General features: G+C 40.9%; 1 protein-coding gene across 1 annotated transcript in view; it reads right to left on the reverse strand.

Moving 5' to 3' along the window:
• Positions 1–8,354: 8,354 nt before the first annotated feature.
• Positions 8,355–20,021, reverse strand: part of LOC139155617 (inter-alpha-trypsin inhibitor heavy chain H3-like) — a 55,233-nt gene continuing 43,566 nt past the window's right edge. Inside the window, 6 exon segments of the mRNA XM_070730818.1 lie at positions 8,355–8,698; positions 8,787–8,898; positions 11,956–12,128; positions 14,653–14,842; positions 14,845–14,856; positions 18,766–18,879. Of these exon segments, the coding sequence (XP_070586919.1) occupies positions 8,569–8,698; positions 8,787–8,898; positions 11,956–12,128; positions 14,653–14,842; positions 14,845–14,856; positions 18,766–18,879 (731 nt within the window). The 3' untranslated portion in view covers positions 8,355–8,568.

Raw genomic sequence — 20,021 nt, forward strand, 5'->3', positions numbered from 1 at the left:
ATGGGAATGAATGATTTTAAATGTTATTCGAGTTTTTAAAGTTTTTTAGCTATATTAATGGGATGTTTTAAGATACAGTGATACCTCGTTTTACAAACCCCTCTTCATACAAACTTTTCGTGATAGGGAACCTGGTGTTTAAGATTTTTTTGCCTCTTCTTCCGAACTATTTTCACCTTACGAACCCAAGCCACCGGCGCCGGGAAACCCCGCTTCCAGACTGCTGTTGCCAGCCAAAGTGCCCGTTCTTGTGTTGCTGGGATTTCAAAAGCCCAATTTACCGTTCTGGCTAGAAGCCCATCCCTTCCCATGCACTGTTCTGCCTGACTGGGCTCAGGCAATGCATAATAGTCCAAGGAAAAGAAATCAAACACACACGTGCTCTGCTAATCAGCAAACTTGTATTAAATAAACAAAAAAGGGTTACTCAAAACAGTTCTTAGTGTCCAAAAACTGATAGTGCAAGGCTTACTTCAGCCACATACAAAAACAAAGACAACCTGGAATGAGCAAAGACGTTTCAGGAGTCCCTTTGAATCTTTGAAGCAAACAGCAAGTCCCAGAGTTGTCACCTCCCACTTGTCTGAAAAAGCTGGGTTGAAAACTCCAACGGCACAGAACAGAAACTTCAGAGTAGGAACCACAAAATAACACAGATAAACAGCCACCGTTTGCCTTGGGCCGTTGTTCCCTTCTATACCGTTAGCCCTCATTAAGGGAATCACACCCAGCCCTCAGTATAAGAACCACACCCAGCCCAGGTGCTCCTATAATGACTTGTAATACTCCTTAAAGCGATCCCTTCTTTGCATAGCTCTTCGGCTACGCAGATCAATATATTGATCTGCAGAAGAATCCAGAGACAAAAGACTGACTGACTGTATGTCAAATCCCCTGGGCTGTCTGCTGAATCCTGTGTCCCAGTGGCCTCATCCTCCTGGCTGTCTGCCACGTCTTCCTGGCTGTCTGCCACATCTTCCTGGCTGTCAGCCGGGCTTTCACATTCACTTTGTGCCACGTCTCTCCCATCTGTGGGAGCAACGGCTGGCCCAGGCCCAAACACACCTCTCACACTGGCTTCCCTCACCACCACCATCCATTCCTGCCCGCTGTGCCATGCTGCAAGCAGCCCGCCCAGCCCTTACCTTGCCTGCAGGGGCGCCACAGGTGTGGCGTATGGCTGAAGATGAGCAACAGCTGGAACGGGCAGGTCGCTTTTGCCAGCTGCCGCTCAAGGTGCTGCAGTGAGATTCCGGCTGCTACACATGTGCAGCAGCTGAAATCTTGTGCATGGACATCTTTCCGGCAGCAAAAATTCCACATGCGCGGAAGCAAAAAAAGTAATTATTATTATTACTATTATTACTATTATTATTATTATTATTAATTGATTAAAAAAACATGTAACAATCCAATTTAATAAAACAACTAAAAACCCTTATAAAAACCAAACATCCACACAAACATACTATACATAACTTGTAATGGCCTAGGGGAAGGAATATCCTAACTCCCCCATGCCTGGCGACAAAGGTGGGTCTTGAGTAATTTGCGAAAGACAAGGAGGGTGGGGGCCATTCTAATCTCTGGGGGGAGTTGATTCCAGAGGGCCGGGGCCACCACAGAGAAGGCTCTTCCCCTGGGGCCCACCAAACGACATTGTTTGGTCGACAGGACCCGGAGAAGGCCAACTCTGTGGGACCTTATCGGCCACTGGGCTTCGTGCTATTTAATATCTACATGAAACCGCTGGGTGAGATCATCCAAGGGCATGGGGTGAGGTATCATCAATACGCCGATGATACCCAGCTATACATCTCCACCCCATGTCCAGTCAACGAAGGAGTGGAAGTGATGTGCCGGTGCCTGGAGGCTGTTGGGGCCTGGATGGGTGTCAACAAACTCAAACTCAACCCAGACAAGACGGAGTGGCTGTGGGTCTTGCCTCCCAAGAAGGACAATTCCATCTGTCTGTCCATTACCCTGGGGGGGGGAACTATTGACCCCCTCAGAGAGGGTTCGCAACTTGGGCATCCTCCTCGATGCACAGCTGACATTGGAACATTATCTTTCGGCTGTGGCGAGGAGGGCGTTTGCCCAGGTTCGGCTGGTGCACCAGTTGCGGCCCTATTTGGACAAGGAGTCTTTGCTCATGGTCACTCATGCCCTCATCACCTCGAGGTTTGATTACTGCAACGCTCTCTACAGGGGGCTTTTTTAACCAGAATCACTCCAGTTGCTCGGGCATGCGCTTGCACACCCAACTGAAACCGGAGCCAGCCTAAGTGCTCTGCCTTCCCCAGTGGAACAAGGGTGCCTGCCGTTCCGGCTGCTGCACATCACTGCCTATAACTGTGCATTGATAAATATAAGCATCATCAAAAAACTTGACTATAGGAGTTCTCTGTTTTTTTCTCCATCAAGTTATCCTTTACTTACAACAGTTCATTCAACGACCGTTTGAGCTGGGTGACTTCTATTATACCCCCATGGCTCCATCCTTCGAAATCCATTGAAGGTTTTCATCTTTCCCCTGTTGCACGTCTAGAGTGATTTGGTAATTTTTTCTATATTGTTGTGGTTAGCTCTGGCCCAGCTCCTGCCCCAAGGACTGTGGATGTGGGGGAGACATCCACATGCTGCAGGCCAGTTTTGCCCCCGGTGGAATCTGATGATGAAGGCTCCTCTGACCAAGAAGACATGAGTGACAGGGAGGAGGAGAGTGGAGCAGACAGCTCAGAAGGAGATCAATTCTCTAGTTCCTCCTTGGATTCAGAACAAGAGTTAATGATAAAGCCACGCATGCGGAGAGCGATGCATAGGCAGCAACAACTGAGATATTATTATTATCAGAGAAAATGAGGCCACCTGTGGTTGGGTGGGGCTGTGGTCATTAGTGAGGCTGCTATAAAGAGCAGCCTGTGGGTTTGGCCATTGTGGAGGATTATCTGATCGTTGTGTTTCGTGACTGCTTTACTGACTTTGACCTTTTGTGTGCTGATTTTTCCCCGCTTTGAAACTAAACCAGAGCAAAGTGTGTTTCACTTTGTGAAAGAAGGACTGTGAATTGCCTCACAGCTGCAAGCTAAGTATCTCAGAACTGATAAGGGACTTGGACAAATTACCAGTTTGTTTGGAGACGAGGGCTCTTTGCTATCCCAAAAGAGGGCTTGGGTTAAGGGAATTTTCATTATAAAGAACATTGTTTTGAATTTTCAAACGTGTGTGTGTCTGAAATTTGTACCTGTGAATTTTGGGGAGGATTCTACCAGAGAGCCCGACAGAACAATATATAATGCAACTCCACCGTCTCTTTGATTAGGTCTTTGTTTAGGTACTTCAATGCAGAAAATATTTATTATCAGGCCTTCTCATATCAAAGACATACAGATCTTGAATGATTGTTTTAAAGCCTCACCATGTTCTCATCTTCCATAGATCTTCTATGAACCTAGCAATGTCCGTAGAACATCTTCCGTTTGCTGATGACGATAGCAGTCCACAGACCTCGATAGCAATTCTCTAGGAACTTCTCAGAAAGTATAAAACCCTCTCCGCCTTATTCCAAGAGGTGATATGAAAAACTTTCCCCAGTTCCTCAACTTTGTCCTTCTACGTCAGCTTACGCACACATTGTCCACCATGAGAAAGCAGAAAGAAAAAGAAAAAAACTGGGATCTTGTGCCTTTCGTCCCCTGTCCAATTGTCTTTCCTTTCTTTCACCTATCTTATATATTCTCTTCCTGTCATATATCCTCTCCTCTAAGCCCACTTTCACCCTCTTTTATATTATCACATGTCTATTTTCTTCCTATCTACTTGTGTATTGGACAAATGAATAAAATAAAAACTAAATAAACAAAAAATCTTCTTTAATAGAATAATGTTAATGGTGAGTATTCTGAGCAGAGTCAGGTTACAAGCGGTGTGCCACAAGGGTCTGTTCTGGGTCCTATTCTTTTTATAGTTAAATATTTTTATTTTATTTTATATGACTTACAAACATTTAGACATCAAACAATACAACATTAAACATTTACACTTGATATATTTACAAGATTTATTTTTTAACAATTCTATTTACTATATCTTTTTCTTAATTTCCACCCAGTTGTAAATTTTTTACCACACTTTGTAATAGTCCTTATTTTGTTGGTTTTGAATTTCGTATGTTAATTTGCTAAATTTGGCGCAGTCTAATATTTTTTTAATTACCGTTTCTTTGTTTGGAATCTTATCTTGTTTCCAGACTTGTGCATATGCTAATCTTGCAGCAGTAAGTAAGTGATTTATTAAGTAGTAATTTTCTTTGCTATGTTTGCCTCTAATTATGCCTAATAAATACATTTCCGGTTTTATTTCAATTTTATAGCCCAATATTTCTTCCATCCATGCCCTAATTTGAATCCAAATTTTTTTTGCTTCGTTACATTGCCACCATATGTGGTAGTATGTTCCCACTTCTTTTTTACACTTCCAACATTTGTTACTAATGTTTACATTCATTTTGGCTAGGCGTGCTGGCGCATAATGCCATCGGAAGAACATTTTATAAAGATTTTCTTTATATGGTGTTGACAAAGTCATCTTATAATTAACTGACCATAGTTTTTCCCAGTCTTCTAGCTGAATTGCATATCCAAAGTTAGTCATCCAAGATATCATGTTAGGTTTAACAATTTCTTCGATGTTTTCATAGTTCAATAGATAAATATACATTTTGGTTATAAATTTTTTGTCAGATCCTGTCAATATTTTGTCTATTTCATTTTGTTTATTACATATTCCAAATTTTACCAAGTCCCTTTTATATCTGCTTTGAATTTGGTAATATGGAAGCCAATCTATTACTATGCCTTCCTCTTTAAGTCTTCCTTTAGTATTTAATAGGACTTCGTAGGTTATTTTTTGTTCTTGGCTTATTATATTTGGATGAATTTGAGCTTCTAGAGTGGATAGCCATCTGGGTATTTCATTATAGTGTTTTTTCCTGACTTTCCGCCAGTGTGTCAATAGTGTACTGTATTCCGAATTTGGTGTTGTTTAAAGTGAGAATGTTTTGAATGTTCTTTTTCCCACAAATGTGCGTGCCATCCTTCATTTATATCGTGGCCTTCTATTGTTAGAATTCTAGGATTTTCAAGGTTGACCCATTCTTTAATCCATAGTAATTTAGTGGCTTGGTGGTATATTTCTAAGTTGGGTAAACCGAATCCTCCTCTTGTTCTTAAATCTTGTAGGGCTTTCATGTTTATTCTTGGTTTTTTATTGCACCAGATAAATTTAGAAATTATTTTATTTATTTTAGCAAAGAACGATTTGTTTAATTGTATTGGTGCTGTTTGGAAGAGATAGAGCCACCTTGGAAGTATATTAGACTTTATTGTATTGATCCTTCCCATTAAGGATAAATTTAACTTTGACCATTTTTCTAAATCTTCTTTTGTTTTTGTTAATAATTTCATATAATTTAGTTCTTTCAGTGAAGAATACCTTGTCATAAACCAAATCCCTAGATATTTAATTTTTTTTTCTATTTGAAAACCTGTTTCTTTTATTAATAATTTGTTTAAATCTTGATTACAATTCTTGGTTAATATTTTAGTTTTATTCCTATTTATTTTTAAGCCGGCCACTTTCCCATAGTTCTCTAATTCTTTTACTAAGTATATCATTGAGCTAACTGGGTTCTCTAAGAAGAAGACCAGATCATCAGCGAAGGCCTGTGTTTTATAAATTTGTTGTTTAATTTGGGTGCCTTGTATTGATGATTCCCCTCTAATTCGGTTTAATAGTATTTCTATAGACATTATATATATTAAGGGAGATAGTGGACAGCCTTGTCTCACTCCTTTTTTAATATCGAATGTATTGGTTAAATTTTCATTTATAATTATCCTTGCCTTTTGTTTGGAGTATATTTTATTTATTGTATTTACAAAGTTCTCTCCTAAATCCATAGTATTTATTAATTTTTTGAAAAAGTTCCAATTGAGGTTATCGAAGGCTTTCTCAGCATCTAGAAATAGCATTGCAAACTCCTTATCATTATGGCTTTCATAATATTCTAGCATATTTAATGTAATTCTTATATTATTTCTAATTTGTCTGTTAGGTAGGAAACCATTCTGGGTCCTATTCTTTTTAATATGTTTGTGAGTGACATAGGGGAAGGTTTGGTAGGGAAGGTTTGCCTATTTGCCGATGACTCTAAAGTGTGCAATAGGGTTGATATTTCTGGAGGGGTCTGTAATATGGTAAATGATTTAGCTTTACTAGATAAATGGTCAAAGCAATGGAAACTGCAGTTTAATGTTTCCAAATGTAAAATAATGTACTTGGGGAAAAGGAATTCTCAATCTGAGTATTGCATTGGCAGTTTTGTGTTAGCAAAAACTTCAGAAGAGAAGGATTTAGGGGTAGTGATTTCTGACAGTCTCAAAATGGGTGAGCAGTGTGGTCGGGCGGTAGGAAAAGCAAGTAGGATGCTTGGCTGCATAGCTAGAGGTATAACAAGCAGGAAGAGGGAGATTGTGATCCCCTTATATAGAGCACTGGTGAGACCACATTTGGAATACTGTGTCCAGTTCTGGAGACCTCACCTACAAAAAGATATTGACAAAATTGAACGGGTCCAAAGACGGGCTACAAGAATGGTGGAAGGTCTTAAGCATAAAACGTATCAGGAAAGACTTAATGAACTCAATCTGTATAGTCTGGAGGACAGAAGGAAAAGGGGGGACATGATCGAAACATTTAAATATGTGAAAGGGTTAAATAAGGTCCAGGAGGGAAGTGTTTTTAATAGGAAAGTGAACACAAGAACAAGGAGACACAATCTGAGGTTAGTTGGGGGAAAGATCAAAAGCAACGTGAGAAAATATTATTTTACTGAAAGAGTAGTAGATGCTTGGAACAAACTTCCAGCAGACGTGGTTAGTAAATCCACAGTAACCGAATTTAAACATGCCTGGGATAAACATATCCATTGTAAGATAAAATACAGGAAATAGTATAAGGGCAGACTAGATGGACCATGAGGTCTTTTTCTGCCGTCAGTCTTCTATGTTTCTATGTTTCTATAAGTCCATCATCACAGTGTTGCAAGAAAAAAAGAGTTGTTTTAGTCCACTTTTTTTTTGTAACCCTCAGGAAGCGACAGGTCTTCTTAACGAAAGTCAAAACGCTTTGTTTGTTTGTTTTTTCTTCAGATCGTTGTTTCATAGGCAGCTCACCGCTAACGGAGGGGGAAAGATGGCGATTCCTCCCTCCTCCTTTGTTAGGACCCTTGCAGCAATATATCGATTCAAAATTAATGCAGTTCCCAACGGAAAACTCAACTGTTCACTTTCAGTTTCCATCAAATCCTGGTGTGTTTTAAGATCAGGTCTATCGCCACGATCACCCTCGCTAGGTTGTTGCTTCGATCTTCTCCAACTGGGAGCTTTCTAGGCCCCCATGACGCTCCTGTTTGCAAGGCACACGATCTTTCCGGGGAAGAAACCGCTCTGTCAGTGGTGCTGCCACCCCGAAAACCAGACATAGAAACATAGAAACACAGAAGACTGATGGCAGAAAAAGGCCTCATGATCTATCTCGTCTGCCCTTATACTATTTTCTGTATTTTATCTTAGGATGGATATTTGTTTATCCCAGGCATGTTTAAATCCAGTTACTGTGGATTTACCAACCACTTCTCCTGGTCCCGTCAACTAAACAATGTTGCTTGGCGGGACCCAGGGGAAGAGCCTTCTCTGTGGCGGCCCTGGCCCTCTGGAACCAACTCCCCCCAGAGATTAGAATTGCCCCCACCCTCCTTGCCTTTCGTAAGCTGCTTAAAACCCACCTCTGCTACCAGGCATGGGGGAATTGAGATCCTCTTTTCCCCTAGTCCTTTACAATTTTATGCATGGTATGTCTGTCTGTATGTTTGGTTTTTATAATAATGGGTTTTTAACTGTTTTTAGTATTGGATTATTATTATATGCTGTTTTATTATTGCTGTTAGCCGCCCCGAGTCTCCGGAGAAGGGCGGCATACAAATCCAATAAATAAACAAATAAACAAATAAACAAATAAACAAATAAACAAATAAACAAATAAACAAATAAACAAATAAACAAATAAACAAATAAACAAATAAACAAATATAAACATAAATATAAATATATAAAAATAAAAATAAGTATAAATAAAAATAAAAATAAATATATAAATACAGGACACAGCCTTATTCAGACATTTTGGAGAGGAGAGATTTTTATGTTGCAATTCATAGGTTGTCCATAATTAATCTTCAGTTATATAAACTTGCCTAGAGACGCTAAGGAGTGAGTAGAAAATAAATGGGTAAATTAAAAAAAAAGTTTTCCATTTTATTGAAATTAAATCTCAGCGCAAGACATACAATTTGTATTGTGGATATATCGGTTTCAGCTATTTGGATTCACAACTAAATCTCCAGCGTTAAAATATTTCTTCAGATGATATCACAAGCAGTTATCATGGCATGGACTTATGCAGCAGCAGCAGCAGCAGCCCCACTTTAAAAAAAAAAAAAAATTGATTTCAAAATAGGCTGGGAACAATGTAGTCCGTGTGATTGCCATCAATAAGGCCGTCTCCATTATTGTGAATGAACCAGCAAGGGATATTGGTGCCATGCTGGATGTCAGCTGTGTAATCCTTCTGCCAGCCCCTACAATATAACACAGAAAGCGATGAGCTCAGAGCATCCATTTCATCGAAGCCTGTCAACGTCAGCTAAAGTGTCAATCCATCCTTACCTGGTTACTGTCAGCTGGTGATTTTTCACAATCATGGTGGCATCTGGTTTTTCTGGATCCGATCCAGGGTGGACCTCAAGTATATCAAAGTCGATTGGGTGGAAAAATTGCCCTTGAAACAAACATGACAGCGGCAACAGCAATGATTAAACAGTTGCCAGTTATTTTAGAGCAAAACAGGAAGTTGATTAAATAGCTGTCAGTCATTCAAAAGCAAATCCTAAGAGCTACATTTTGCATTCGACAGCGCTAATTGTAACCATATGTTAAAAAAATAAAAAAAGTAACTACAGGTAGTCCCCAAGTTACATCGTCCCCAACATATGACGTTTCATCGTTACGACGACCCGGGGACAGCTTCGAAGCTACCGCTGCCGCCACTGCCTCCATTTGGGCAAAGGGATTTCCATGGTGGGTGGCGGCTTTGGAGACTCCGCGGAGACCCCCTCGCCCGAAGAGAGGCGGCGGCTTCAAGGGACCAACAGCCGGTCCTTCTTAGTGCTGCGTTGCTGCAGACTCCGAGGCTGCCGCTGCCGCCTCCGATTCCACGGAGATTCCCTCACCTGAACAGAGGCTGCAGCAATGCAGCACTGAGAAGGACCGGCTGTTAGTCCCTTGAAGCTGCCACCGCCGCTGCCGCCATTCAGGCGAGGGGATCTCCAGGGTGGTGGCGACAGTGGTGGCTTCAAGGGACCAACAGCCGGTTCTTCTCAGCGCTGCGTTGCTGTAGCCTCCGAGGCCGCCCACTGCGGAGATGCCTTTGCCCAAACGGAGGCGGCGGCAGCTTCAGAGGCTGCAGCAATGCAGCACCGACAAGGACCGGCTGTTGGTTCCTTGAAGCCGCCACCGCCTCCGTTTGTGTAAATTGGAATACAGTATTCCGACTTACACAGAAATTTGGTTTACAACGCCCCATAGGAATGGATCGACGTCATAAGTCATGGATTACCTGTATATGTTGGATGTAACTACTTTTATATTTATTTATTTATTTATTTAGTCATTCATTCATTCATTCATTCATTCATTTATTTATTAGATTTGTATGCCGCCCCTCTCCGTAGTCTCGGGGCGACATACAGACTACTCTATTGAGGTCCTAATTCTATTTTTATTTTTAAATAGTTTGTATTGAAATATATATTTTAAAAATACATTATAGGAAAAAAAGTCATAAACATAACATACAAACTGACATTAATACAAATTGAAATCTTGGTATTTTCAGGTGGGTCAACATCCATATTTTAACATTTATGTCAATATGTTACGTATGTATATATTTGTACACATAGTTCTGTATAGTACTCGGTTTCTCACTGTAAGTTAGTTTTTCTTTTTTTGTATCCATTTATACCATTTTGTCCATATTTTTATTTATACAGAAATGTTGCAAACAGTACATTACTCTCCTGCTTTCAAGGAACCTGCATTATATGGGTCACAATTCCATTGAGATTCAAATTTAAAATAGGGCTGTCTGGCTGATTCAAAATACTGCTTTGGAAATTGCCTGAGTTTTGTGTTCGAGTGTTTACATATGACAGAGAAAAAGCTACAGATAAGGTAAAATGGCTCTAGAAAATTAAGGTTCTAATTCTCCCCATTATTGTGCACAGCTTCTGTACAATGGCTCTTGATGGGTCTTCATAGCATAGATTGTTGAGGGGGGGGGTTGCATGATTATTAAAGATGAAAACTAACGAGGGAGAAGAGTAAAGGACTTAGCTACATTATTCCTGTGCACCAAATGTTTCCTTTCTGGGTCCGGAAAAGAGAAGGAGTAAACTGGTAATTCCAACTTTCATCTCCGTTCTGTACAGAAAAGTTGTAAACCTGGGATAACGAAAACACGAACTCTGAAACTGTCTATGCCAATTGCCTAGAAAATTGTTTCTAATTAATTTAGAAACATAGAAGACTGACGGCAGAAAAAGACCTCATGGTCCATCCAGTCTGCCCTTATACTATTTCCTGTATTTTATCTTACAATGGATATGTGTTTATTCGAGGCATGTTTAAATTCAGTTACTGTGGATTTACCAACCACGTCTGCTGGAAGTTTGTTCCAAGGATCTACTACTCTTTCAGTAAAATAATATTTTCTCATGTTGCTTTTGATATTTCCCCCAACTAACTTCAGATTGTGTCCCCTTGTCCTTGTGTTCACTTTCCTATTAAAAACACTTCCCTCCTGGACCTTATTTAACCCTTTAACATATTAAAATGTTTTGATCATGTCCCCCCTTTTCCTTCTGTCCTCCAGACTCTACAGATGGAGTTCATGAAGTCTTTCCTGATACGTTTTATGCTTAAGACCTTCCACCATTCTTGTAGCCCGTCTTTGGACCCGTTCAATTTTGTCAATATCTTTTTGTAGGTGAGGTCTCCAGAACTGAGCACAGTATTCCAAATATGGTCTCACCAGCGCTCTACATAAGGGGATCACAATCTCCCTCTTCCTGCTTGTTATACCTCTAGCTATGCAGCCAAGCATCCTACTTGCTTTCCCTACTGCCCGACCACACTGCTCACCCATTTTGAGACTGTCTGAAATCTGAAATCAGGACTAGTGTACTGGAGTAAACTGGGGATTCCAACTTTCATCTCCGTTCTGTACAGAAAAGTTGTAAACCTGGGATAACCAAAACACGAACTCTGAAACTGTCTATGCCAATTGCCTAGAAAATTGTTTCTAATTAATTTAGGAAGTTTTGGACATTTTTATTTAAAAATAGCCTTTTATTAATAATACATTATCTTTTTGATTTTAAAAAAATCATTTTATTTATGAAATTTTTATGCTGCCCAACTCCTCTATAAGGTGATTCTTTTCTATCTTTACCTAAAATTCACCTCTCTCTCTGTCTCTGTCTCTCTTGTCTCTCTAATTTGGACTGAATAGTAAACTAAATTGAACATTTTGACACATTGAACAAATCAAGTCTGAGGAGAAGTGCGGCATAAAAATTGAATAAATAAAATAGACATTACTCATAATAATAATAAAAAACCCACGCCTTTTTAATCTCGTGCCAAGTCAATGCCAAACCAGTTTAATCTCCTGCTAAGCCAATCAGGCATTTAGCCTTATGCCATGTTATGTTTAAGAAAGAAAAGTGGTAGAAAAAAGAAAAGAAAATTCCTTAGAATAACATCTTTGTATTACCTAGTAAACCATGGGTTTGTTCAGATAACCTATGACTATCCTCCATGTAAAATCCTAGGAAATCTCGGTGTAGTGGATGTTTCTTCCACACTTGGTGTAGCACAACAACAAACTTGGCTCCATTGTCCATCGAAACCTCTACGCTCCGTTTTCGTTTGATTATTAGTGTCAAACTAAGTGGGAAAAGAGAAACCAAGCAGAAAAACCTGATTATTAGTAGACATAATGCAGAGATTCAGTCAACGAAGCAGTGGAAGTGATGTGCCTGGAGGCTGTTGGGGTCTGGATGGGTGTCAACAGACTCAAGGTCAACCCAGACAAGACGGAGTGGCTGTGGGTTTTGCCTCCCAAGGACAATTCCATTTGTCTGTCCATTACCCTGGGGGGGGAATCATTGACCCCCTCAGAGAGGGTCCGCAACTTGGCCGTCCTCCTTGATCCACAGCTCACATTAGAGAAAAAACCTTTCAGCTGTGCCGAGGGGGGCGTTTTTGCCCAGGTTCGCCTGGTGCACCAGTTGCAGCCCTATTTGGACCGGGAGTCACTACTCACAGTCACTCATGCCCTCATCACCTCGAGGCTCGACTACTGTAACGCTCTCTACATGGGGCTACCTTTGAAAAGTGTTCGGAAACTTCAGATCGTGCAGAATGCAGCTGCGAGAGCAATCATAGGCTTCCCAAGGTATGCCCATGTCACACCAACACTCTGCAGTCTGCATTGGTTGTCGATCAGTTTCCGGTCACAATTCAAAGTGTTGGTTATGACCTATAAAGCCCTTCATGGCACCGGACCAGAATACCTCCAGGACCACCTTCTGCCGCACGAATCCCAGCGACCGGTTAGGTCCCACAGAGTTGGCCTTCTCCGGGTCCCGTCGACTAAACAATGTCGCTTGGCGGGACCCAGGGGAAGAGCCTTCTCTGGAACCAACTCCCCCCAGAGATTAGGATAGCCCCCACCCTCCTTGCCTTTCATAAGCTGCTTAAAACCCACCTCTGCCGCGAGGCATGGGGGAACTGAGATACACTTTCCCCCTAGGCCTTCACAATTTTATGTATGGTATGTTTGATTGGTTTTTATATAATGGGGTTTTAACTGTTTTTTAATATTGGATTTTGTTGTACTGTTTTACTGCTGTTGTTAGCCACCCCGAGTCTGCGGAGAGGGGTGGCATACAAATCCAATTAAAGAATAATAATAATAATAATAATAATAATAATAATAATAATAATAATAAATAAGATTAAAATGATAGAAATTGGTTGCAAGGGGAGAACCATTTCTGGAGATACCAAAGCAATTTTAAAAAGGGCCGAAAGTATCAAGGGTTTCTCTATCTTTTCCTGTAATATTTGCATTAAATGAATGATAGAGCATTTGTCTGAAACAAAGAGCAAGCTGAATTTAAGATAATTACTCCCCGTTCACAAGAGAAGGAAGGCAAAAGTATAAATGTACTGGTTAATAACTGCAATAAAAATTTCAGTTCCAAAAATATAAATGTCCATGAAAATTTATACAATGCCAACTTCTCCACTTTGTAGATTAGGTCCCAGAAATTCCTCCAGCCTTTATATATAGAGAGAGACATACTGTAGATGTACAGTGATACCTTGTCTTACAAACTTAATTGGTTCCGGGACGAGGTTCTTAAGGTGAAAAGTTTGTAAGACGAAACAATGTTTCCCATAGGAATCAATGGAAAAGTGATTAATGCGTGCAAGCACAAAATTCACCCCTTTTGCCAGCTGAAGCGCCCGTTTTTGTGTTGCTGGGAATCCCCTGAGGCTCCCCTCCATGGGAAACCCCACCTCCAGACTTCTGTGTTTTTGCAATGCTGCAGGGGAATCCCAGCAGGGGAATCCCAGCATCACAAAAATGAGTGCTTCGCTGGCAAGGGAAGTCCAGAGGTGGGGTTTCCCAGCGAAGGGAGCATCAGTGAAATTGCAGCATCGCAAAAACGGGTGCTTCGCTGGTAACGGAAGTCCAGAGGTGGGGCATCCCAGCGGCAGCAGTGGGTTTGTAAGGTGAAAATAGTTTGTAAGAAGAGGCAAAAAAATCTTAAACCCCGGGTTTGTATCTCGAAAAGTTTGTATGACGAGGGGTTTGTAAGACGAGCTATCACTGTATTTGGCTTATTTTGGAAGGTACATTTTCATAGATAAATGAAAATATGTGGTATCTATGCAGTTAGATACCACTCTGTCCTAATGCTTCTCTTTTACTAGTATCATATATAAAAATATTGTTGTGGTTGGCTCTGGGCCAGCTCCTGCCCCAAGGACTGTGGGGGTGGAGGTGGGTGAATCCTCCCAGTGTCAGGGGCCTGTTTTACTGCCGACTGCTTCAAAGCCCCCCGGCTGTTTCAAAAGGTGACACCGGGCGGCGGGGCTTCTCGGTGGCCTCCCGAACCCGAACTATTGCCGAACTTCCGGGTTCGGCATTCGGGAGAACGTTGAGAAGCGCCCGGCTGTTTCAAAAGGTGACAGCCAGGTTGCGGCGCCCAGAGGAGTGCCATTTTTGCGATTTTTTTTTTGCTTGCACGCATTAATTGATTTTACACTGTTTCCTATGTGAAACATTGTTTCGTCTTACGAACCTTTCGCCTTACGAACCTCCTCCCGGAACCAATTAAGTTCGTAAGACGAGGTATCACTGTAACACTTTTATCTATTAGGGGTATGAATAGCTCACCCAGGTTGTTGCAAGGTGACTTCGTCAAGCCATCTGAATACTTTCCTTTTTAGGCCATTTTGAAGGACGATATTTTGAGTGGTTATTTCAAGCCGTACATTCTGATTCATCATTACAATCCCAAGTTTTCCAAAATACGTATTCTGTGGTCTTACATTGTTGATGCTCTTTTTATCACCAATAAGTTGTCATTGATGATCATACCTAAAGTCCAGGAGTGATTTTAAAGGGATGGTTTACGTATAAGCAACATATTCATGCCCTCATCACCTCGAGGCTCGACTACTGTAATGCTCTCTACATGGGGCTACCTTTGAAAAGTGTTCGGAAACTTCAGATCGTGCAGAATGCAGCTGCAAGAGCAATCATGGGCTTCCCTAAATATGCCCATCGTCACGCCAACACTCCGCAGTCTGCATTGGTTGCCAATCAATTTCCGGTCACAATTCAAAGTGTTGGTTATGACCTATAAAGCCCTTCATGGCATCAGAGCAGAATATCTCCGGGGCTGCCTTCTGCCCCACGAATCTGTGCTGCCAAGCTTGGGGCCATTAGACCCTTGCCCCTGGCCGACAAGGGTAGTATGTCTTGCTGTGTGAATGAGAATGAATGGTTTTAAACGGTACTAGAGTTTTTAAACTTTTTAGCGATATTAATTGGATTTTTTAGATATGTACATTGTATATTGTTTGATATGTTGTGAGCTGCTCAGAGTCCTCGGAGAGTGGTGGCATACAAACCCAAATAATAATAATAATAATAATAATAATAATAATAATAATAATAATAATAATAATAATAACAATAACAATAGTAACAATAAATACTTTTACTATCTACCTGTGCTGCTAGAGCAGACTTTAGAATAGGGGATTGTCAGCTACTAATCTAACAATATGGCAACACCAGAATGTTCAGTATTTTTATTTATTTATTTATTTATTGGATTTTTTTTTATCCTGCCCCTCTCCGAGGACTCAGTGGCTTCATAACACTTCAACTAGTCTTGTGAAGTGATTAGTAGGAGCTTCCCTACTATTGGCAACATATCAAGTTCACCGTGCAGTATGGACATGAGACATCAAGTAAATCAAAAATTCCCTAATTTCACTTAAATAATAAGCAGTCCAAATCTGAAAAGCGTTGACTTTTTGCCTGGGCATTATAGAGAAACACAGAAACATAGAAGACTGACGGCAGAAAAAGACCTCATGGTCCATCTATTCTGCCCTTATGCTATTTCCTGTATTTTATTTTAGGATGGATATATGTTTATCCCAGGCAGGTTTAAATTCAGTTACTGTGCATTTCCCAACCACGTCTGTAAAAATAAAATAAAATAAAATAAAATAAAATAAAATAAAATAAAATAAAATAAAATAAAATAAAATAAAATAAAATAAAATAAAATAAAATAAAATAAAATAAAATAAAATAAAATAAAATAAAATAAAATAAAATAAAATAAAATAAAAAATAAATAAAATAAAATAATAAAGTAAGATGAGATGAGATGAAATAAATAATAAAATAAAATAAAATAAATGAGATGAGATGAGATGAGATGAAATAAATAATAAAATAATAAAATCAAATCAAATGAAATAATAAAATAAAATAAAATAAAATAAAATAAAATAAAATAAAATAATAATAAATAAATGAAATAAAATAAAATAAAATAATAAAGTAAGATGAGATGAGATGAGATGAAATAAATAATAAAATAAAATAAAATAAAATAAATGAGATGAGATGAGATGAGATGAGATGAAATAAATAATAAAATAATAAAATCAACTAAACAATGTCGGTTGGCGGGCCCCAGGGGAAGAGCCTTCTCTGTGGCGGCACCGGCCCTCTGGAACCAACTCCCCCCGGAGATTAGAACTGCCCCTACTCTCCCTGCCTTCCGTAAACTCCTTAAAACCCACCTTTGCCGTCAGGCATGGGGGAACTGAAATATCTCCCCCGGGCATGTACAATTTATGCATGGTATGTTTGTGTGTATGTCTGCTAGTATATGGGGTCGTTTTAAATCTTTGAATTTTAAATTTGTTAGATTATTTATGATTTGTTTCCACGTGTTGTGAGCCGCCCCGAGTCTTCGTAGAGGGGCGGCATACAAATCTAAGTCAGAGGTCCCCAACCGCCGGTCCGCGGACCGGCACCGGGCCGTTGGGGGTTTTCAGCCGGTCCGCGGCGCCAGGGCCCCCTCGGCCTTTCCGCACCACCAGCGGCGCTCCCCCCGCCAGCCAGCCAAGCCCCGCGCCCGCCGGAACCGGCTCCTCGCTCTCCCCCCCGCCGCCCGCCGCGTTTGCAGGAGGTGGGGAGGGTCGGGCAGCCCGCCAAGGCCAGGAGGGACGCCGCTGCCCCCCCCCCTTCCCTCTCTCCGCCCGCCGCTGCGCCTCCTTGACGCCGAGAGGAAATGCCGGCGTCAAGCGGAGGTCTTCAATGTCGGGGGCACACAGGCAGTTGCACGCGCTGCCTATCTCCCTGCTAGCCCACTCGGAGTATTCAAAATAAGAAAAACCTTTGCCGGCGAAGGCTTTTCTTATTTTGAATATTCCGAGTGGGCTAGCAGGGAGATAGGCAGCGCGTGCAACCGCCTGTGTGCCCCCGACATTGAATATCACCTTCGCCGGCCCCACCTCTCCTGCAAACCCCCTTGCTGAGAGCCCGGGGCGAAAGTGCTCTCGCAAAGGTGAGGCGGGCAGGGCGTGCGCGCGTCACCGCTGAGAAGAACGGAGAACGAGAGTGAGTGATAGCAACAGACAGCAAGATAGAGAGAAAGTGAGAAAGAGAGAGTGAGAGAAAGGGGGGGGAGAAAGAGATAGCAAGAGAGAGAGAATGGGAGAGAGAAAGAGCGTGAGAAAGAAAACAAGAGAGAAAGAGTGAGAGAGAGTGAGAAAGCAAGAGACAGAAAGAAAACAAGAGAGAGGAAGTGAGAAGAAGAGAGAGAAAGAGGGGGAGAGAGAGAGAAAGAGAGAGGGGGGGAGAGAGAGAAAGAGAGGGAGAGGGAGAAAGAGAGAGGGAGAGGGGGGAGAGATAGCAAGAGAGGGAGAGAGAGAAAGAGAGGGAAAGGGGGAGAGAGGGGGGAGAGAAAGAGAGAGGGAGAGAGAGAGGAGATAAAGGAAGAGGAGAGATAAGGGAAGAGAAAGAAAGAAAGAAAGAGGGATAGAAAGAGAGAGTGAGAGATGCTCAGTGAGCCTTTCTTTGAAGTTGCCTTTCTTTCTTTCTTTCTTGCTCTTTTTCTTTCTCTCTTTTACCTTCCCTTCCTCTATTTCCTCTTTTCTTTCTCCTTCCTACCTTCTTCCCTCCCTCCCTCCCTTCAGTCCTTCCTCTCTTACTCTCCCCTTCATAAGTTTCCTTGCTTCCTTCCTCTGTTCCTGTCCCTTTACCCTTCCTTTCTTCCTTCCTTTCTTCCTTCCTTTCTTCCTTTCTTTCTTCCTTCCTTTCTTTCTTTCCTTCCTTCCTTTCTTCCCTCCATTTCTTGCTTTCCTTTTCCTTCCTCCCTTCTTTCCTCCCTCATTCCCTTCTTTCACTCCTTCCTCTCTTACTCTCCCCTTTCACACCTTTCCTTGCTTCCTTTGCACCCTTCTTCTGTTCCTGTCCCTTCCCTCTTTCCTTCCTTCCTTCCCACCCTCCGTCCATTCATTCACCCATTCCTCTCTTGATCGCCCCTTTTACGGCGCCGCTGACAGCTAGCTCCCCCCCCCCCACCGGGCCATGGAAAACTGGTCTAGCTTAAAGCCGGTCCCTGGTGCAAAAAAGGTTGGGGACCTCTGATCTAAGTAATAAAAAAAATAAAAAAAAATAAAAAAATCAAATAAAATAAATTAAAAAAATAAAATAAAAAATAAAATAAAAAATAAAATAAAATAAAATAAATGAAATAATGAAATGAAATGAAATGAAATCAATAAAATGTAAATTCTTATGTATACATGTAAGAATTTACTTTCCCCCCCCCATGACTTTATCTGTGTATTCTTTATCCAAAGGAAAGAGACCTGAAAGGAATCCAATAGAATGACATATAGACAATGAACTGATGTAGGAATGCAATGTTTTTCTTCCTTCTAATCCCAGTTTCAGAGAAGGAAGGTTTACCTGTAACTGGATCTCTGATCAAATTCAACACGACCCCTGGCTCTTCATTGATATTGAAGCACAGGGCATCTTCTTTCTGGGGTACAGCTATGATAAAGTGGGGGTCTCCATCGACTGCAAAGAAGAAGACATCACATCAAAATCACGCGTCCATCAGCGGGTCATTTTATCTCTGTGGTTTTTGTGCGTGCATCGTTTAAAATGAAAGGGAAGAAGGGAAGAATAAACAGCATGGAAAGGTATCGAGTTTCTATTCGGTGTATTTCTGCAGGGCCCTTACAGCAGAAAGAACATTCTATGGTGACATTATTGGAACATGGGCCTCAGCCTTCACCCCACATTGGACATTGAGAAGAGCAGGTCATTGGTTTCATTTCCTTGTGATGTAAGCATCTCTAGTTGATGGTTGTGTCTTTCACAGGCAGCAATTGTTTCTTTGTTTGTTTGTTTATCTGTCTATCTGTCTGTCTGTCTATCTATCTATCTATCTCATCTATCTATCTATCTATCTATCTCATCTATCTGTCTGTCTGTCTATCTGTCTATCTATCTATCTCATTTATCTATCTATCTATCTATCTATCTATCTATCTATCTATCTATCTCATTTATCTATCTGTCTGTCTGTCTGTCTGTCTGTCTGTCTGTCTGTCTATCTATCTATCTCATCTATCTATCTATCTATCTATCTATCTATCATCTATCTATCTATCTCATCTATCTATCTATCTATCTATCTATCTATCTCATTTATCTATCTGTCTGTCTGTCTGTCTGTCTGTCTGTCTGTCTGTCTATCTCATCTATCTATCTATCTATCTATCTATCATCTATCTATCTATCTCATCTATCTATCTATCTATCTATCTATCTCATCTATCTATCTATCTATCTATCATCTATCTATCTATCTCATCTATCTATCTATCTATCTATCATCTATATATCTCATCTATTTATCTATCTATCTATCTCATCTATCTATCTATCTATCTATCTATCATAGTGATTTCTGACAGTCTCAAAATGGGTGAACAGTGCAGTCAGGCGGTAGGGAAAGCAAGTAGGATGCTTGGCTGCATAGCTAGAGGTATAACAAGCAGGAAGAGGGAGATTGTGATCCCACTATATAGAATGCTGGTGAGACCACATTTGGAATACTGTCTTTTTCTGCCGTCAGACTTCTATGTTTCTATGTTTCTATGTATTGTTTTTACCATTGTTGTGAGCCGCCCCGAGTTTGCGGAGAGGGGCGG

Source organism: Erythrolamprus reginae, unplaced genomic scaffold (assembly GCF_031021105.1).
Source record: "Erythrolamprus reginae isolate rEryReg1 unplaced genomic scaffold, rEryReg1.hap1 H_33, whole genome shotgun sequence".
In the NCBI taxonomy this organism is placed as follows: domain Eukaryota; kingdom Metazoa; phylum Chordata; class Lepidosauria; order Squamata; family Dipsadidae; genus Erythrolamprus; species Erythrolamprus reginae.